This window comes from Canis lupus, chromosome 12 (assembly GCF_048164855.1).
Source record: "Canis lupus baileyi chromosome 12, mCanLup2.hap1, whole genome shotgun sequence".
NCBI classification, from domain to species: domain Eukaryota; kingdom Metazoa; phylum Chordata; class Mammalia; order Carnivora; family Canidae; genus Canis; species Canis lupus.
In genome coordinates, this window is record NC_132849.1 from 30,076,761 (window position 1) to 30,097,461 (window position 20,701).

The window sequence follows — 20,701 nt, forward strand, 5'->3', positions numbered from 1 at the left end:
AGTGTAGGGTTGTGAGTTCAGGCCCCATATTGATGTGGAAATAAATAAATAAACTAAACAATGGCTCTAACAACAACAACAACAACAAAATGAACCTAAATAAACTGGCTGGAATTTCTAGCATCTGGTGTCTGACTCTGTTTCTGGGTTGAATGAGATTCAGTCACTTTATTGAACCTGTACTTGGGACCTTTGGCAATCAGGAAGGAGTTAGGACAGGAAGCCAGTGTTCTTTAGATCCTGGTAGGGGCCACAAATGTCATGAGTCCTAGATGCTGTTTAATTATAGTATCCTTATAATGCCCCTTGTACCCTAAAAATAACACCTGAGCTGTCTTGAAAGTATTTCTCATCCTTAGAACTAAATAAAACTTGACTAATACAGTAATACAGTAATTTGCTTTTACTTTTTTTATTCCTGCTCGTAAAGGCTTCATAGTAGCCTTACAAAAAAATGTTCGTATAAACAATCTCCTGGTCATCGTGAATTTGAAAGTCAAATTGAGTTATTTATTAAATGGCTTATTTATGTCAAAATACTACAGAACACAATCCTTATAGACTTATTAAATGGGGTAAAAATCAACTTCATTGTAAACTATTTGATTTTTATTAGGTTTCTGATGTGGGTTCTGTTCCCAGGAAGCTGCTAACTCAGGAACAGAGTTGTGGCAATATCCATAATTTCCATGCCCTGGGAAAGGGTGAATTTACTTCTAGACTTGCTTTGTTCTTTGTAGAGTATTGAGAGTGAGGGCTGTTTCATACCTAATTGATATGTAGAGATTTTTTTTTTAAGATTTTATTTATTTATTCATGAGAGACACAGAGAGAGAGAGAGAGGCAGAGACACAGGCAGAGGGAGAAGCAGGCTCCATGCAGGGAGCCCGATGTGGAACTCGATCCCGGGACTCCAGGATCACGCCCTGGGCCAAAGGCAGGCGCCAAACCGCAGAGCCACCCAGGGATCCCCCAATATGTAGAGATTTTTAGTCTGGGTCAGACAACTACAAAATGGAATTGGCCTCTTTTATGTTTCCTTCTCTAGCTTAGCCAACTCTGGCCTGGGCCTTTTCCAAGAGAACATAGAAGAGGAAAGAATGGCAGCTGTGCCCCTAACAGCCAGATGGCAGGTGAGTTGGCCTTCTCTTCAGTCCAGAGGTTCTTTGCCATCCTTGGAGATTGGTCCTGTTATGGTAGAAGTTGGGCTCTGTAGAGATGACTAGTACTTTTTCTATCTTCAGATTCTCTTCTTTCTCACCATACAACACAATTGTAGGGATCTTCTGAATGGCCCTTCATAAAGCCTTGGTGACCAGCCCCATCATGTGTTTTGTAATGATTGGGGAGCAGAGGATTGGGGCAGCTATGCCCTTAGCAATGAGCTCAGGGAGTGCTTAGAGAACTTTCATGAGAATATAAAAATTCTGAATCATCTAGTCTGGTATATTCTATTCTTTTCAAAGGGATACCATATTTTTTATCTTTTTTTCTCCAGTTTTAGTTCTTAAATGTATCTTCTGCTCCTCATATACTTATCAGAGATCTTCCCTTGACTTAAGGATCAGTTGTTCAGCTGAAATCTCATGGATCCATGAATATTAGAGCAGGAAGGGAATTTAAAGATCATCTAATTCTTTAATTTTGTAATTTAAAAAATTGAGGCTAATAACAGTATCCCTGAAGTTTAGAGGCTCTGCCGTGGATACGATGACATGAGGTCATCACCAAGAGTTTCATGCCTCAGGTCACAGACCTATAGTTCTTTTTATTTTTATTTTTTTAAGATTTTGTTTATTTGAGAGAGAGAGGAAAAAAAAATTAATCACAAGCCGTGGGGAGGGCAGAGGGAGAGAAAGAGCCTGACTTGGGCTCCAGTCCCAGGACCCAGAGATCATGACCTAAGCCTAAGGCAGACTCTAACTGAGTGAGCCACCCAGGTACCCCATCTTTTTTTTTTTTTTAATTAGTCTCCACACCCAGTGTGCAGCCCAACATGGGGCTTGAACTCATAATCCTGAGATCAAGACCTGAGATGAGATCAAGAGCCAGACACCTAACTCACTGAGCCACTCAAGGTGCCCCTAGGACCTGTACCTCTTATGCAAAATATCCAGTGCCCTTACATCATTAAAACCATTTCTTTCCTATTCTATGTGTCTTCCGGTGCTGTATTCTTTTGTCTTCCTTGGTGAGACGTAAAAGAAGACCTATAGATGAGTAAGAACATGTTTGTCTTTTCAGAAGTCTCTTAAATTTAAGGATGTGGCTGTGAAGTTTTCAAAGGATGAGTGGAAGCAACTGGTCCCTGCTCAGAGGGCCCTTTACAGGGAAGTGATGCTGGAGAACTATCAGGATTTTGTTTCTTTGGGTAAGCGTGACTTTCTGCAGTTACTCAGAATCTGCCATTGTGTGTGTGTGTGTGTGTGTGTGTGTGTGTGTGTTTGTGTGTAAAGAAGATGCCCTTCTTTTCTTACGGGGGCAGACTTGTACACCTTTGGATAGATCCCCAGGAAGGGTATGAATCGTTTGTGAGTTCATTTGCCTTTTATTGTTTGTATTTAACTAATGACTGTCAACACTGTCAGTAAATGGCCATTTTGATCTGGATAGAGTCTGTAGGATAAGTGAAATTTGGTCTGAGACCCTAGCTTTAAGCAAAAATTTTTATTATATAAAATGGAAAATGCCCCTTTCCTGGGAATTGCCATAAGACAAAATTAGATAAATGTTTCTCTGTTTTTATCTAAAATTGTGAAACAATGGAAACAATGCAGGCACTTGGTAATAGGGATCTAGGTAAATGAATCATTATATATCCATAATGGACTACAGTATAGTATGGGCCTTAACCATGAATGATATTTATAGAGTTAGAAAGATACTAATGATATATTATTAAATAATAAAAGCAGGATATGAAATGATTGGAACCTGAGTACATTTTTTTTTTTTTTTGAACCTGAGTACATTTACAACGTATATCTGTATGCATAGAAAAAGTCTGGATCCTAGAGACCCGGGATCGAATCCCATGTCGGGCTCCCGGTGCATGGAGCCTGCTTCTCCCTCTACCTATGTCTGCCTCTCTCTCTCTCTCTCTCTCTCTCTCTCTGTGTGACTATCATAAATAAATAAAAAATTAAAAAAAAAGATTAAAAAAAAAAAGAAAAAGTCTGGAAAACTACAAAGAAGGAGACATTTTTAAAGACACAGTGATGAACACCAAATTTAGTATAATGGTTACCTCATGGGGGGAAAAGGGAGGGCATTGGGGAGGGGCTTCAATTTACTGTTAATGTTTATTTTTTAAGTCAGATGGTGGTTTGTAGATTTGAGTCTTTATGCCTTTTGTATGTCTTAAACATTTAATAATGCATTTAAAAACTAAATATAGAAAATTTATGTATGTTATTATATAAATTTATTTATATATGACATTTATAAATGACACTACTTTAGGGATGCCTGGGTAGCTCAGTGGTTGAGCATCTGCCTTTGGCTCAGGGTGTGAGGCCAGGGTCCTGGGATCAAGTACCACATTGGGCTCCCCCTAAGAAGCCTTCTCCCTCTGCCTATGTCTCCGCCCCTTTCTCTGTGTCTCTCATGAATAAATAAATAAATATTTTTTAAAAATAAAAATAAATATCACTGCTTTAAATCATTAAAAGCCAAAGGTATTATAATTTATCTTTTTAAAGATTTATAAAAAATTATTAGTGTTTTCAGTTTTAAATGTTTAATATTAACTGCATCTAAATTAAATAATATTTCTTAAACTGTTCCAGTTTGATTTATAGTTGCATCAAATTCAGTATAATTGCACAGAAGTATAATTAAGGGATACAAATCTATTATTATTTTTAAAAACCACAAAAGAAAATGGGGTAGCTTCTTCACCTTCGTCCCTTGAGATGCAGAACCTTCTCCATATTTCACTTCTCTAAGCTAAGAATTTTCCTTCAACTCACAAGAATACTAGTTCCATTTGAGTAGGTTCCTAGATCAGAGAAGAATTCATGAACTACTTCAATAGATCTAATTTGGATTTTCTAGAAAGTCAGTATTGACTTCCCTTCAGAGAATGAGAATTAGCATCTTATGTTAGAAATGAGCATATGTTTTTTGGATACTTCCATGTTCCTCCCTAGAGAGAAAGGGGATTTTATTACACCCTAGGAGGGTTGTGAATTTCTATCCCAAACAGCCATTTCTCATTTTGTCCTTTGGGAGCAGGACTTCTAGTTCCTAAACCTGATGTGATTTTCCAGTTGAAGAGAGGTGAAGAGCCATGGAATTTTGATTTTCAGGAAGATGAAGAAAGAGAAGTCCCAGCAAACACTTTTCTAGGTATGTGTGAACTGGGCAGATGGGATTTTGCTGGACAGTTCACTTAGAGACCACACCTTGGGATGGTCATAGGCCTGTGGAGATGGTCACTGCCCTACTGGGCCTTGGTTTGGAGAACTTATGCCCAGATAGCCACGTGGCTTTCTTGTCGCCTTTTTCAGGTTTTTGCTTAAATATGCTGTCTTCTCAGTCAGGCCTGCCCTGACAACCCTGTCTGTAAATTGAACTCTCTCCACCTCTTTCCTCCTCCCCAGCCATGTGCTACCTAGCTCTCTTCTCAGGGCTGTCTTCCTAACATACTATATTTTTACTTCTTTATTTTGTTTAGTGTTTGTCCATACCTACCCTGATTAAAATGTAAACTCCATCAGAGGTTTTATGTTGTTTACTACTGGATCCCCAATGTTTAGAACAGTACCTGGTACATAGCACATCCTCAGGTATTTGTCAGATGAATGAATGTTTAGAACAGTACCTGGTACATAGCACATCCTCAGGTATTTGTCAGATGAATGAACAGGTAGCAAGATCCTACCTGTTGGAGGTTTTCGTTGGGGGAAGTAAGACAGAGGGTTGAGAACAGTACCTGGTACATAGCACATCCTCAGGTATTTGTCAGATGAATGAACAAGTAGCAAGATCCTACCTGTTGGAGGTTTTCGTTGGGGGAAGTAAGACAGAGGGTTGAGAACCTTATTTGTATTTAACTCTGATAACACTTTTTAATCTTTCCTAGTTACCTTTTACCATATCTCTTTCCTCTTCCTTTAAAAACCATTGTAATTTACAGTTTACTTTCTCAGGTCCTGGCAGGTCTTCCTACTTAAACTCTCTGCTGTTTAAACTCATTGACATGTAATAAACTGCCTAATCATTTCTTTGTGTATCTCCTGTTTTTCTGCATGTCTCCTTCCCTGAAATGCTCTTCTTTTGGCTGTTTGCATGGTTAACATATCTCTCAGAACTCAGCTTAAATGACACTTCTAGATGGCCATTCTTGAATTTTCCCTCTAAAGAAGACCCCACTGCAACTTCCATTCACTGGACTTACCACCATCTATTATATTTTGTTTGTTTACTCTTTGTCTTCTGTCGTGTAGAATATAAGCATCATGGGGGCAGGGACCATGTCTCTCTTGTTCAGTAGAGTCCCAGAGACTTCTACTGTGCCTAGCACTTTGTAGGCACCTAATAAACATCTAATAATGAATAACGAAAACTTGTTTAGTGGCCTAAGTGTGCACCTTCCACTTCTCTTCTCTGTTACTCTGCCATTTTTCTGTGATGTTTTTCTTTCGAGGGGTTACCAATAAACCAGGCAGGATCTTGTATTCATTCTATTCTTAACACAGATAATGTATTCTTTTTTACTCACATTAAGACCCAGTTATATCTGTAATTTCTATTTGTTTTAGACCAGAATGCTAGACTTGAGAGCCAGAACTCAACTCAAAGGCAGGATGTTTCTAAAAAAGCAAAGTCACAAAAGACATTAACGGAAAAACTCAGAAAAGGTGGTCCTCTGGGTCCTGTACTTGGCCCAGAAAACCTCAAGGGCACCAGGAAAGAACATCTTTCAGGGAAGACTTTGAAGAAATCCTCCCCCAAGGAGGAGGACACGCAAAGATCCACTCCTGCCAAGAAAACCAACAAGAAGGGGAAAAACTTTGAATGCACTGTATGTGGTAAGACCTTATATAACCACTTATCCCTCACTCGTCATCAAAGGACACACACTGGCGAGAAGCCCTATAACTGTCAAGAATGTGGGAAAGCCTTCAGCTATAGGAGTAGCCTTAAGAAACACCTGATGTCTCACACTGGGAAGAGTCCCTTTGAGTGCAATGAATGTGAGAAAACTTTCTATGACCGGCTGACCCTTACTGAACACCAGCGAACTCATACCGGAGAGAAGCCCTTTAAATGTCACGAATGTGGCAAGGCTTTCTTTGTCCGCTCATCTTTTACTCGCCATCAGAGAATTCATACTGGAGAAAGTCCTTACAAGTGTACAGAATGTGGGAAATCCTTTACCCAGAAAAGCATCCTCGCTCGTCACAAGCTCACTCACACTGGAGAGCGGCCTTATGAATGCAAGGGGTGTGGCAAAGCCCTGTTTGACCGCTCCTCCCTCATTCGCCACCGGAGAGCCCACACAGGAGAGACTCCTTTTGAATGTAATGAGTGTGGGAAGGTTTTCTTTGATCGCTCATCCCTTAATCAGCATCAGAAAATTCATAATGGAGACAAGCCCTATAAATGCAATGAATGTGGGAAAGCCTTCCTTCAGAAGAGACCACTTACACAGCATCAGAGAGTACACACTGGGGAGAAGCCCTATGAATGCAGTGTGTGTGGGAAGGTGTTCAGTTGCAAGTCCTCTATCATCCAACATCAGCGACGTTATGCCAGGCAGGCTTCAGAGTATCATAGAGGTGCTTCAGGCCAGCAAGGGACTCCCATAGAGACGTAAGATGCTTTTGCTCAAGATAATGAAGATTTTTGTTTGAGTACCTTCTAACTACTGCTTATTCTCATGCCTCCATTTGGTATTAGAGTCTCAATAAATAGTCTCAATGGACCATGCCATAGACTTCCCCTGGGATGCCTCATACTTAATATAATACTCCGAGGATCCCCAGATTGGTCAGAAGCTCTCCAATCAATATGTTTTGTAAGTGTTTGAAGGGGACCCTAAGATAAGCATCATATATTTGTATTTATTTATTTACTTATTTATTTACTTATAATTATTTTTTTATTTCTAGATTGCACAATAAGAACAGGAACTATTTCATATCTATCCACTGTTGTGTCCCCCGTGTGGTGCCTGCCACTTATTACATATTTTCTCAATGAATGAATACCTGTCTAGTCATAAGAACTTGAGTCCCCAATCAAAAGCACTTTCTAGAGCTAGAAACTTGAATAAGAAAATTAACATGAAGCTAATATGTATGTAGGACTCTAAATACCTTCACTATAATTGTGCTATTAGCTCTTAATCCACTCTTGGACGTTTCTAGAGCCCTAGTTTGGGTATGCTCTGTTCTTCACTCAGGATCCTTAGTTTCCCTGAGCTTTGTCTCTTCTGCCCTCTAACCTGAACTTTGACCTCTAGTAGACTAACCTGTTACCCTTGTTTCTAGGTTAGTGGTTGCGTTTTTGTGTTATATTTGTTGAATCTCATTAATAACTAAAATTCCTTATCCTGGCTCTGCCATTCCATCTATACCGTGAGCACAACACGTTCCCTTTCTCATATGTTTTCACATAAAACTGTTGAAGGGAAAAATATTCACAGTGAAAGTTGAAAGTCCAAATGCAAGCCAGCTGTAGCCATGACAGCTGGGTACGGTTCCAGGCTGAAGAAGTCAGCCACAGTGAACCAGGAGATGGGGCTATATCTATCTCAAAGAATATCTCAAAGCCAAAGTTAATACCATAGCTCATCCAGGGGTAGTCATCCTTCGGTGCAAAAGCAGCAGACATGAGGATGCAAATGAGAGCCAGGCCACCACATCCTATTAGACATGATATCCTCCTTGCCAGAGCATCAGTATCTGTGAAACCAAAATGCATACTGTCCTATCTACAACTACACAGAGGAGATATAGATTGGCTTCCTCACACCTACATCTTGAGAATTCCTTCAGTAATAAAGCAGTAATTCCACAAAGCAGCCTATAGAACATGAGTACCTAGATGAGAAGGAAGAAAGGTTCCTCACTTCTAGGTGTTTTTTTTTTTTTTTAAAGCACAGTTATTTTCATTTCTTGTACCATATTGGTATTACAATGGATGAAGGTAGAGAATTAGCGTGGCATACTCTTCTTTTATCTTGTTAATGGACAGGAATCTGGAACCTTGGGCAGGAAAAATGGAGTTAGAGTACAGACCTGTAGCAGAGACCACAAAAAAAATCAGTCCCTGTGATGATCAAAGATCTGACCCCTTGTATGATGCCCAGCCTATCGAACATGCCATAGGTATCATGTAAAGATGTAGCTTCTTTTCCATCACACATGCGTATAAAACCTGTGCAAAGTCTGCAAAAGAGGCAATTGACTAAATATCCCAGGATCAGTAGTTCAACTTATTAAGCCAATTTAAAGACCCTCATGATTAAGTAACTTGCAAAAGCCAGTGTTGAGACTAAGCATTGACTAATGCTTACTGTGGCAGAAGCTATTAGTTGCCTAACTTGTAGTCATACTTCTTTTCTTTCTTAGTAAGAAATCCAAGTCTCTTCTGAGTAACAGAGTGCTCAACTATATTGCTCAGCCTCTCTTATAGTGAGGTATGGCTAGTCAGGCTAATGAAATACCAATATATCAAATGTCAAGCCAATAGTATGTTGATATATCAAATAGTAGGCAAATGATATGTTGGTACAATTGGAATTTGTTCAATAGGACTTTTGGAAAGTTGCCTTAAAAGGGAGGGCCAGGGCAGACCTGGTGGCTCAGCAGTTTAGCGCCGCCTTCAGTCCAGGGCGTGATCCTGGAGACCCGGGATCAAGTCCCACATCAGGCTTCCTGCATGGAGCCTGCTTCTCCCTCTCTCTGCCTGTGTCTCTGCCTCTTTCACTTTCTCTCTCTCTCTGTGTCTCTCATGAATAAATAAAAAATCTTAAAAAAAGGGGGGGGCCAGTTAAGAAACCTCCTTTTGCCTTTGCTCTTCCCTTTTCTACCTGGAATGTGGATTTAGTGGCTGGAATTCCAGCAGCCATTTTGTGACTTTGAGGATTTTTTTTTTTTTTTTGGTGGTGACTTTGAGGATCTAAGCCATGCCTGAAGAATAGGAAAGGAGAAAAATAGAAGATCTCTGATTCCTTGATGATCTTATGGAGATTCCACACCAGCTCTGGACTGCCTATTTCTGATCTTGCATGAGAGAATAAACCCTTATATATTTAATCACTGTATTCACAGCCAAATGAAATTCCTATTAGAGTTGATGGACAAAGAGAAGCAGAAGGAATTTGTCTGATCAAGTTCCTCCTGTTTCCCTCAATTTTTCAGGTTGCTTCATCCAGCCATTTAGGGAGGTCAAATCCCACAACCCATTGTGTGACACTTCAGCAAGCCTGGAAGTGGTGCAAGGAACCAGAAACTTGAGCTGTGCAGTTGTTTGGCCTGTGGCAAGCAAGGGGGAGAGACTGCCACTCCCAGGCAGTTAACTGCCCAGCTTTGATTGAAGATGGTGCAGTCAAATGTGAATGGGTTCATAGGTTCAGGCAGCTGAGGTGGAACAAAGCACTAAGGGTATGTGCAGAGGCCCAAAGGTAAAACATGACTTGACTAGGCATATACTCATGCCCAATTTATTGCCTTTGCTGTTTATTTCACTCCAAGTTTGATTGCCTGTCTCAAGTATGCCTTCCTTTCTCCCTATTTGAGACCTGTAGCACCTCTCTCTTCTGTTGAATCTCATGTCCTTGAGACCTCCATGTGTTTGCCATCCAAATCCTACCTTCACATTTTCAGTTTTGCTTTCTTCCATGATGACTAACGGATTACTTGTTTATCTCTCCACCTATCAACTTCAACCTCAAAGAAGATGGCCTTTCAAGGCACTGTAGCTTCTTTAGGAATGCAAAGATGCTTTCCTTTTTTTTTTTTTTTTTTAAGATTTTATTTATTTATTTATTTATTTAAATTTTTATTTATTTATGATAGTCACACAGAGAGAGAGAGAGAGAGGCAGAGACACAGGCAGAGGGAGAAGCAGGCTCCATGCACCGGGAGCCTGACATGGGATTCGATCCCAGGTCTCCAGGATCGCGCCCTGGGCCAAAGGCAGGCTCCAAACCACTGCGCCACCCAGGGATCCCGAGATTTTATTTATTTATTCATGAGAGACACACAGAGAGAGGGGCAGAGACACAGGCAGAGGGAGAAGCAGGTTGCATGCAGGGAGCCTGATGCGGGACTTGATCCTGGGACTCCTGGATCACGTCCTGGGCAGAAGGCAGGTGCTATACCGCTGAGCCACCCAGGCGTCCCTAAAGATGCTTTCTTGGTGGGATGTTGTGGCAAACACGAAGACAGACTAGAAGGAAACAGAAACCCTCACTAAATTTAGGAAAACCCTTAATAGACAATGGGGACTCATTGGGGACCAGTGGATTTTTATCTTAAAGGGCTCCAACTCCACTCTACTGTGGAACACCAATTTATGTGCTGGTAGTGTTCAGGGCTACATTATTTCTAAAGTAGAGCCTCTGTAAATAAACGTAGGGTTATGAAGGAAGTCCAGGTTTTCCAAAAGCACACAAATGAAAACCGAGAAAAGCAATTAGAGCAATATTAGTTTTAGGCATTTACATCTTCTCTACAAGTATAGAGAAGAGTATACTCAATTATTGATCATCTAAGTAGCAGTAAATACTCTAGGATACTCCTCCCATAGAGCTTAATCTGTGGTGTACATGTGTTGGAGACACTCAATAAGCAAAATTAATGATATGTTAGAGATAAGTGCTATGGAAAAAAAAATAAGTGGTCAGCAAAGGCTTCACAAAGAAAGGCTTCGAGGAAGTCCAAGAGCAAGCCATGTGGATACCTGGAGGGTATCTACCCAGGATGTCTATCTAGCCAGGGGAACAAGCACAGAGGCTCCATATTGGAAGCATGCTTCTTTCCATTGAAAAATGACAGGCCAGTGTGGCTGCAGTAGAATAAATGAAGGGAAAGTGGTAGAAGATGAGATCAGAGAGTTTGTGTGTGTGTGGATAGTGCGGATAGGATGTAGAGGGCAAGAGTAGGAGTGAGACCCATTAGCAGGCATTTGCAGTGATCCGGAAAGAGAGGTTGGGTGCTTAGACCAGGGAGGCAGCAGTAGAGGTGGTGAGACGTGGTCAGATTTTGCATATATTTTGAAAGTACAGCCAGCAGGATTTGTAGAGGAACTAGATGTGAGTTGCAAGATAAAGAGAATGATGACTCCAAGGTGTTTGAGCAACCAGAAGGATGATCTGCCATTTACTGAAGTAGGTAAAACTGCAGGATAAAGAATTATGGCATTGGGGAAGGAAGGGCATCAAAATTTCAGTTTTAAACATCCCATATAGGAGATACTTATTAAACATCCAAGTAAAGAGGCTGAGGAGAGAGCTCAAGTTCAGAGAAGAAGCCCATGTTAGAGATACAAATTGGGAGTTGATCACATTTGGATGCTATTTAGAACATCTAGACTGAACAATATTATTAAGAAGTGTTCACAGAAAAAGAAGAGTGGCCCAAGGATTGAAGCACAGGACATTCCAACATTTAGTTGATTCCCAATTGAGCAGCTTCAGCATCCCTTGGGAACTTGTGAGAGATGGAAATTCTCAGGTCCCACCGCAGAATCCTGAATAAGGGTGGAATTCAATCCTGTGTTTTAAGAAGCCTTCCAGGTGATTCTGATCATTGGTAGTTTGAGAATCACTAGGTTAGAAGCTGGGGAGAAGAGAGTAGAGACTGGGAATGACCAGGAGGAAAAACAGTTTTTCCAGGAGGAGGGAGTAGTCAGTTTTATTAACTGCTGGTGATAGGTAAAGTGAGAGCAAGACAGAACCGACCATTGGTTTGATAACAAAAGAAGGAGGATTTCTGTGATGGGGTTGGTTAACAAAAGGAAGGTATTCCCACGTGTTCAGACAAGTCAACTAGTGGTGCCTTTGTTTTAAATTTATTTGAGAGGCAGAGCATGAGCAGAGGGAGGAGGCAGACTCCCTTCTGAGTGGGGTGCTTGATGTGGGGCTGGATCCCAGGAACTTGAAATCATGACCCGAGCCAAAGGCAGACTCTTAACCCACTGAGCCACCAGCCACACCTGGTGGTGCCTTTCATATGCAAGTTTTTCAAATAAACTGCCCACTCCGTGGCTCTTGCTAATGGAGGGGAGGAGGTGGGGGGGGGGGGGAGGCTCCTCCCACCTGTCCTTTGAGCTGGTATGGCTGTGTTCTCTATTACATGCCCTCTCTCCTCTCAGCCCTAGCTAATCGGACCAAAAGCAGCCAACCTTATAAACCAGTTAGGAAATAAGTGTAACTATCTGTATAGCAGAAACCCAGTGTAATAGTAGCTTATATAAAATAGAAGTTTACATCTCTCACATTAAAGCTCAAGCTCTGTTCCACCAAATTGTCAGGGGCTCAGTTCCTTCTACGATTTTGGTTTGTCATTCCTTGGTTGTTAACCTTAGCCATGTAGTTCATGAAAAGTTGTGTTCTGGCCAGCATGGAGGAGCCTTCCTTGTCCCTTTTAAGAATCACTTTACTCTCATTTCTCTGGCCAGAAGTAGGGCTCATAAGAAATGTAAGCTTTACTCTAGGAAGGTTTAGGGCTACCTAAAAGTTGAAAATGCTATTAGAGAAAGGACAAATGGACATTGTGGCTTATACCCAAACAGGGGCAGTTAGGCTAATTTGACTTTCTTTCTTGGGAATTTGAACTAGAGACAAAACTGGCTACTTTATTGAGGGAAGATACTTGAGAACGTGCACCATCCTGAAGATACGCCCAATCCCAGCTGGCAGCTCCTCGAACTTCTCTGGAGCCTTGGGAGACTTTCATGTTCCAGTCGCCTTGAGGTCAGCGGTACCAGTTATTAACTAATAACTTCTTGGGGACCTGTGTCTGGGTTGAGGTGATGTCCAGGACTGAGATTGCACTTTTCATTATTCTGAGATGCAGCCTGGAAAGCTACTATAGCCTCTGTCCCCGCCACAATGGAAGGCGCAGAAGGGAAGCGATGGGGGCGGGGTGAGCATCCTTTGGGATGCAGGCGCCTCCCCTCCGAGGGAGCACGGCAGGTAAGGAGGGCATCCTGGGTAGGTGGGGGGTGCCGCCCAGCCCCCGGCCCGTCAGCCTCAGGGCAGTGAATGTCCCAGGCGAGTCGGAGTTTAGCGCGGCCGCGTACATCTTCTGGGCCGGGCCCCGAGTCGGCATCGAGGAAGGGGCGGCCTTTCGAGCAACCAGCAAGGGGTGTTCTGAGGGGCTCAACGCTCTTGAAGACCCAGTAACCGCGCGGCGCCGCGGGATCGTCAGCCCCCAGTGGGGAGGGCCACCTGGCCCGCGTCCCGCGGAGTCCTCTGGGAAGCGGCGTCCGGTGACGTGAGCCGCGCCCCGCGGAGGGTTCTGGGAGCTGTAGTTCAGCCTCGAGTTCGGGCCGGCGCAACTTGGCCCGGCTGACTCCTAGGTACCTTTGTCGCCAGGCCGGCGCTTGCTGCGCGTCGTGCGGGAGGTCGAGCCCGGTGTCGAGGAGGGCCGGGCGCGGGTCCTTCCAAGTCTGAGCGGCCGGAAGAAGGGCGGCGGGAGGACCCCCGGGTGGCGCCAGGCTGCTCTGCGAGGGTCGCGCGCGCGTTCCCGGGCCTCCCGCGTGCAGCCGAGCGGTGGACCCCCGGGGTTCCGCGCGCGTTCGCTGCACCCTTCTCGCGCGGCAGTCGTCACCCGCGCGGGCCGGGGGAGGGAGTCGCCATGGAGCCTGGGGGCAGAGGTGAGAATTTCGGAGGGATGCGGCCGCAGAACCTGCTGGAGGGAAAAAAAGGGGAAAGGCTGCCCTCTGGCTGGGGCAGGCTCTGGAAGGAGAAGCATCACGTCTCTGGGAGACGACAGCCCTTTCTAACTGGTTGGTCTCAGGTTGGGATTTTGAGGTACAGCCCTGCTGGTCTTTAGGATGATGTATGCCTCCCTTGCCCCCCAAAATCACCAAATCCAGCAATTAGGCTTTTGATAATGACTTCGTTTTGTCTGCACAGGAACCCCGTCAGGTGGTGGAAGGAGATTGCTATACCCATTTGGTAGGTGGGGAAAGTGAGGATTCCAGAAGTCACAATTTGTTTAGAATTCTGGAGTTTTTTCCCTATAAGACCCATCGCTTTTCTTTTTTTTTTTTTTTTTTTTTTTAATTTTTTTTTTTATTTATTCATGATAGGCACACAGTGAGAGAGAGAGAGGCAGAGACACAGGCAGAGGGAGAAGCAGGCTCCATGCACCGGGAGCCTGACATGGGATTCGATCCCGGATCTCCAGGATCGCGCCCTGGGCCAAAGGCAGGCGCCAAACCGCTGCGCCACCCAGGGATCCCCCCCATCGCTTTTCTAAGAATGGAGTATTGTATATGAAAAGCCGGTGTTCAAAAAGAATTTAACTAGTCTTCTTTCATCCTGTGAGCGTGGAATAGAACAAGAATGAATCATTACGTGAGGCACAGATGGACACACGGAAAGACTTTGAATATTACTTTGACTCTCACTCAGATGAGAGATAGAAATATGTATTTATGTGCCCAGATTTTCATAGCAGAGTCCTACTAGAGTTTAAGGGCAGAGGAGGATAGGAGGAATGGGAGGCAACGATCATACTTGTCTTGATTCAGGGATGTTGTGGGATTGTCCCCTGATTTCCTGTGTTGACTTTTCTTAGGTGACAAGTAGCTGCGTATGGCAGTTTCTGCAAGTTTACTGCAAGGCAAGAGTAATCATCATGGCTCCTGTCTCCACTTGTAGGGTTACTTTCTGAGGACTCAGACCTTCTCTATGCTGGAAACCCAAAAGAAAATGGCATGACCACTGTGCTGCTGACCCCCACACCCCAGGTAAGTTTAATTTCTTCTTTTTTTCCTTTTTGTTCTCAGAACAGAAATCCGGTTTCTTCCATTGTTATGGAGTTGCTCAGCTCTGATTCCTAGACCACTGATAAAATGATGAGTGATGAACTGACAGTAAATGCTCCTTACAGAAATTTCCCTCCAATATTACTTTGCAATTCACTTAGTGCTCAATTCACTCTTACTAGCTCTTCAGTGCTGTCATTGGTCTCATAGTCAGATGCAACATAATAAAAGCCAGTTTCCCTGCCTCACAGAATTTACTGAAGAAATAAGATAGAGATAAGGAGAATAGTTAATCAGCAAGAAGATATATATATATAAAGATGCATAAATAACTGGTGCAGACAAGTCATAAAAGGCCTTGGAGGGCAGCCCCGGTGGCTCAGTGGTTTAGCGCCGCCTTCAGTCCAGGACATAATCCTGGAGACCCGGGATCAAGTCCCACGTCAGGCTCCCTGCATGGAGTCTGCTCCTCCCTCCCTCTGTCTGTGTCTCTAACCCCCCCTCCCCCCGCCGTGTCTCTCATGAATAAATAAATAAAATCTTAAAAGAAAGAAAGAAAGAAAGAAAAGGCCTTGGAAAAAGGTTTTCTATCCTCTAGAGTATTTGGGGAAAAAAATACTGGGATAAAAGCTGTACTTTGGAAAGTAAGAGAGAGTAGATAATTAGAGAATAGAATACAGGATTGTTCTAAGAGAGAGAAACTTCGTTTTTGGCAAAAAGCAAGTTGGAGGTCTTCCAGGGGTATGTGTGTCACCGTAGGGCGAGCTGGAATGTGGTAAGGGAACCTTAGGTGTGTTGTAGCCAGAGTGCAGAAAAACCTACACAAGGTCGTATTCCAAAGGTAAATAAAGCCCCAGGAAAGTCTGTAGAGGCCCAGCAAGATGAAAAATTCCTCTCTCTGATTGAAGGGAAATTAGTCAAGATGCTTCTTTAGGATCTGTCCTTAGATACTAGGGGAATGGCAGACTCTGTAGTAAAGGCACTGGGACTATTTGACACCTTCAGACCTGCCTCACAGTGCATAGGTCTGAAATGCTGGGGGTTCTGATTGGAAGTTGTAGATCTCTTTCAGAGGAAAGGGGAGAGAAAGTCAGAAGCCTCCACTGGACAGTTTCTGGTTGGTCTTTCTGTGTCTTCCAGGCCTAGCACATGCACACTGAGCAGCAGCTCCATAAACAAGTTTGATTGCTGAGGTTTTCTCAGGGAACTAAAGTCTGAAAGGAACTGCCAGTCTGTTACTAAAAGCATTATTTGTAAAGAGAGGAGACTGTACATACTGCATTGCTGTGTTGATTACTCCTGAGGCATATGGTCTTAAGGGACCATGAACTTAAATAAAAAGGGTAGTGATTTCATACTTCAAGTATTAAAATGAAGTGTTAACGTATGTGGAATTTAAGATACAAAACAGGAGCATAGGGGAAGGGAGGGAAAAATAAAACAAAACAAAATTAGAGAGGGAGACAAACTGTAAGAGACTCTTAATCCTAGGAAACAGACTGAGGGTTGCTGGAGGAGAGGAGGATGGGGTAACGGGGTGATGGACATTAAGGAGGGCATGTGATATAATGAGTACTGGGTATTGTATAAGACTGATGACTCCCTAAACTCTACCTCTGAACTAATAGTATATTATATGTTAACTAATTGAATTTAAATTAATAAAAGATTCAACATAAAAAAATAAAGATTTAATTATTTTGAGCAGGGAATTTTCCAAGTAGGTAGTTCTCTTAACTTTATTTTATTATGTGAATTGTTTTACCATTTGGAGGGCTATATCATAAACACTAGAATGCTGACTACAAATAGAATGACCCAGGATATTCATATGTATGTTCAGGGAGCTATGGCAAAAGTGGAGGCTCAAAGAGAAACTAGACTCTTTATTTGCTAGCATCTTGGGGACTGGTCTGTTTTAATGTATCACAATTAATGTTGTACAAGACTTTTTTGTATAGAATTAGAAAAATTGTTAGACATCTGTCTTATCAGCAGTAAATAGATTCAGCTACAGATTCAGAGGAGCATTACCCACTCTGCTCCCTTGCCCTGCATTTTAGTAGATAATCTGAACTTTGTACCTGTCACATAGACCCAGGTTAGGCTTGTACCCCTGCAATAACTGATAGCCTTCTCTTCCCTTCCCCACATCTATTCTCCTGCACACTTTTACAGAACACCCTGTTTAAACTTATTCCTACTAATTCTTTTTCTCATGTTCATTCATCTGTTTGAGAAATACTTAACAGTGTTCCTGCTCTGTGCCAGATAACTAGGGTTGCTTCAGTGAGCAGAATTAGACCTAGCCTCTGCTCTCATGATGCTTACCATCTAGTAGGAGAGACAGGCATTAATCACAAAGTCCCTTCAGTGTATGCACAACCCAAGAGAAATGGAACATGGTGCTATAACTCAGAGAGCCAGGAAAGGCTTTCCTGAGGAGGTAACAACACCTGAGCTGAGATCTGAAGTGTGAGTCAGATTAAAATAGCTGAAAGGATGGGGCAAGGGGAGAGCATTCAGGAACAGAAAGCAGCATGTATAAAGGGGTAAAAGGGAATGTGGCACACACTTCAAGCAGCAGAAAGGCAGCCACCCATTGGAGCGCAGGGAATGTGGAAGGAAGAGTGTATGGTATAGGGTAGAGAGGAGAGGGAACAGGGGGTGAAGAGAGGGGTGGGTGTCAGGCTGATCAGGGCCATTATGAGAAATAGCAAGAACACTCTGGGAACTTTTATAATTTGGGCTTGAGATACTGTTTTATAAATAAATCTACATTTGGTGACATGTACAGCAAACATCTTAATTTTTCATTTATATGGAACTGCTTTTATTCTCAAAGGAATACTAGAGAGAAAAATATTTCCTATTTCTTGAACTCCTTTTATTTTAAAACCATACCACAAAGAAAATAGTTCATAATTATATTTTCTCCCTTCCCCGTGTCTAAAAGGTAAGTATTTTTGTAGTTCTATAATTTAATTTACTGATACATAAACTAGTAACTTGGTACCTTCATGTTTTATAGTGGAGGTTCCTTCCTACTTGCAGGTTACATGCAGTTCTCATGCATGGAGGCAAGAAGCGAGTCTGGCTACAGATATGCCAGAGAATCTTACTGTTGGAAGGGGGACGGTAGAGGTCATTTTGTCTAATGTCCTCCTGTCCTTCCTGTCTTCCTTCTCTTATGCTCTCAGTTTGAGTCCTTCTCAGAGGCTCCTGGAAGATCCCTTGGTGAGCACTGGTGTGTTTGGTTTTTCAGGAGTCATTGGTGATCAGGGATATGGCTGAGGCTCTCACCCAGTGGGGGCAGCTGAACCCTCCTCAGGGAGATGTGCCTAAGAAGCATAGGAATCTGGTCTTGCTGGGTAAGGATGGCTTCCTCCCTCCCTTTGAACTTACCCAGTGTGATACTTTTGCTTTCTCAGTTCCTGGGAGCTCTGAGAATCAAAGATTCTTAATCACTTTGTAAGTCCTGAGACAGGCAATGTCTACTTTTGTTTCTGGATAAATACCTAACTCTCCCAGAGTTAGAGACGGACACCTTTTGAGTGTATTTTTCTAGGCGGCAACATCCTTCTTCTCTACTCCCTAAGGATGTTGAGACAAAGTTCTAGTGAAGACACCTCTTGAGAAATGGGTGCTTATTGTTTAAATAGAGAGAGGTAATAAACAAGTGACTTAGTTATTCTGCTCAAATAGACCCCATATCTATCTTCCTACCTGCTTCTGAGCACTTCTGAGGGAGAAATCTAGAATCGACCTCTCTCTTTCTTTCTCTTATACTGTCTTCCCTAATGACCAAGGAAATAACCCTGAATAAGCTCTTTACCAAACTAATTTTTCTTTTCCCATGAACAGGGCTTCCAATTTCCAAGCCTGATGTAATCTCTAAGTTGGAGTGTGGGGAGGAACTACAGAGAGAAGTCTCAAAAGCAACTCATTCAGGTGAGTGATGATGTAAAACCCAGATGGTCAGTGGGCATCAAATGGGTCAAAACATCTTTGAAGTGCTTGTGGAGGAGCCTTTCCAGATTTCACTAGACCTATGGAAAATTTAAAGTGAAGTCCCTTTCTCCCATGTCACACTCCAGCTCTGTGGATGATTATCTGTTATAAATTCATACTTTAAAAAAAATTTTTTAGAAAGTAAATACTTTCTACCCTTTAAAACCAGTTCTTTTTTCCAAATAAGGTAAAATGAAGTCAACATTTCAGTATTTGTTAATAATATGCTTGGGTGTTAGTCTCTAAAACCAGGCTTTTTCATGTATGTTATTTTATCTCTGTAGGATAATGTGACTTTTTGTCTCAGACCAATGACTAAAAATTGGTCTCTGAGTTTCCCCTGCCTTCCTCTTTATCTTTTTTTTTTTTTTTTTAATTTTTATTTCTTTATGATAGTCACAGAGAGAGAGAGAGAGAGAGGGGCAGAGGGAGAAGCAGGCTCCATGCACTGGGAGCCCGACGTGGGATTCGATCCCGGGTCTCCAGGATCGCGCCCTGGGCCAAAGGCAGGCGCCAAACTGCTGCGCCACTCAGGGATCCCGCCTTCCTCTTTATCTAAGCAGAGGTAGCATAGAATAGTGGTTGAATGCAGACTTTGGAACCAGTCTGTGTTCAAAGCCAATCTCAATTACATCCTAGCTCTGTGAGCTTTAACCAGTGAATGTTCCTCTCTGTGACTTAAATTCCCCAACTGTAAAATGGGGATAATGATAGCACTTAACTCATAGGGTTGCTGTGAAGATCAAATTAAATAATCCAAGAGAAATGCCTAGAATGGTATCTGGCCAAATGCTAAGCAAGTGATAACTATTGATTAGGTCCTGGTAACTTCTTTCGAAAGATATTATAAATTTGACCTGATCATTTCTATCAAACTGGTTAGACTATCTGCTAATTATACTTTCCTTAGTCTTAACGTTGTCTAACTGAGGCAGCATACCACTGCTAGATTCCCCACTCTGCCAGTCTGTAGTCCTCTACCTGGTTTCAAGGCTTTTGTTACTACCTGCCTAACCACTTCACTTTCTTTATTCTCCAGCTTGAACCCTTAACACCAGATAGGTAGTCTCTTACTTTCCTTCATTAACTGTGTGTTCTCCATGAATTTTGGGGAATTTAATTCCTCCATTCCCCTTAGCTGAAAGTCTTTTGCCTTTAACTTCTTTCTACCCATTTCCCCTTTAAAATCTGAGGCACTGCCCTGATTATGATAGGTAGTTGAGAACGTTTTATTGTACTGATTTATTTCATGTAGAGTCATGGTTAGAATGGATTTTTTTATTAAGCTTTTATATATTTGAGAGAGAAAAAGCATGAGTGAGGGTGAAGGGTAGAGGGAGAGGGACAAGCAGACTCCTTGCTAAGCAGGGAACCCAATGTGGGGCTCCATCCCAGGACCCTGGGATCATGACATGAGCTGAAGACAGACACTTAACTGACTGAGCTACCCAGGTGCTCCTGGAATGGGTATTAAAGAATGTTTAAGTTTGGAAATATTTAAACATTTTTTAGCATTTTTAGCTTTCCTCCCAAAATTCTTACTAGGAAACCTAGGATTTAGGACAGCTATCCTGACAGGTTGGGAACCAATCTGAGCATATAGGCACTTGACCTTCTTCTCCCTATATGCTGCTCTTTTGTTTTAAAGCTTCATTCTGTTTAACTCTTTAAAGTTTGTTAGGTATGGGGGAATCAGAGGTGATCAGTTGCTTCCTTTTTTTATATTTTATTTTTT

At 42.4% G+C, this 20,701-nt stretch overlaps 1 protein-coding gene across 10 annotated transcripts in view; it reads left to right on the forward strand.

Moving 5' to 3' along the window:
- Positions 1–20,701, forward strand: part of ZNF892 (zinc finger protein 892) — a 56,863-nt gene that overhangs the window by 28,688 nt on the left and 7,474 nt on the right. For 3 of the 10 annotated variants that reach the window (XM_072770294.1, XM_072770296.1, XM_072770295.1), the window contains exons 3-6: positions 1,049–1,133; positions 2,245–2,371; positions 4,237–4,350; positions 5,766–7,564. In XM_072770294.1, coding sequence (XP_072626395.1) covers positions 1,101–1,133; positions 2,245–2,371; positions 4,237–4,350; positions 5,766–6,823 — 1,332 coding nt within the window. In that variant the 5' untranslated portion in view covers positions 1,049–1,100 and the 3' untranslated portion in view covers positions 6,824–7,564. The other 7 variants (XM_072770286.1, XM_072770287.1, XM_072770290.1 and 4 more) reach the window with 7 other exon arrangements.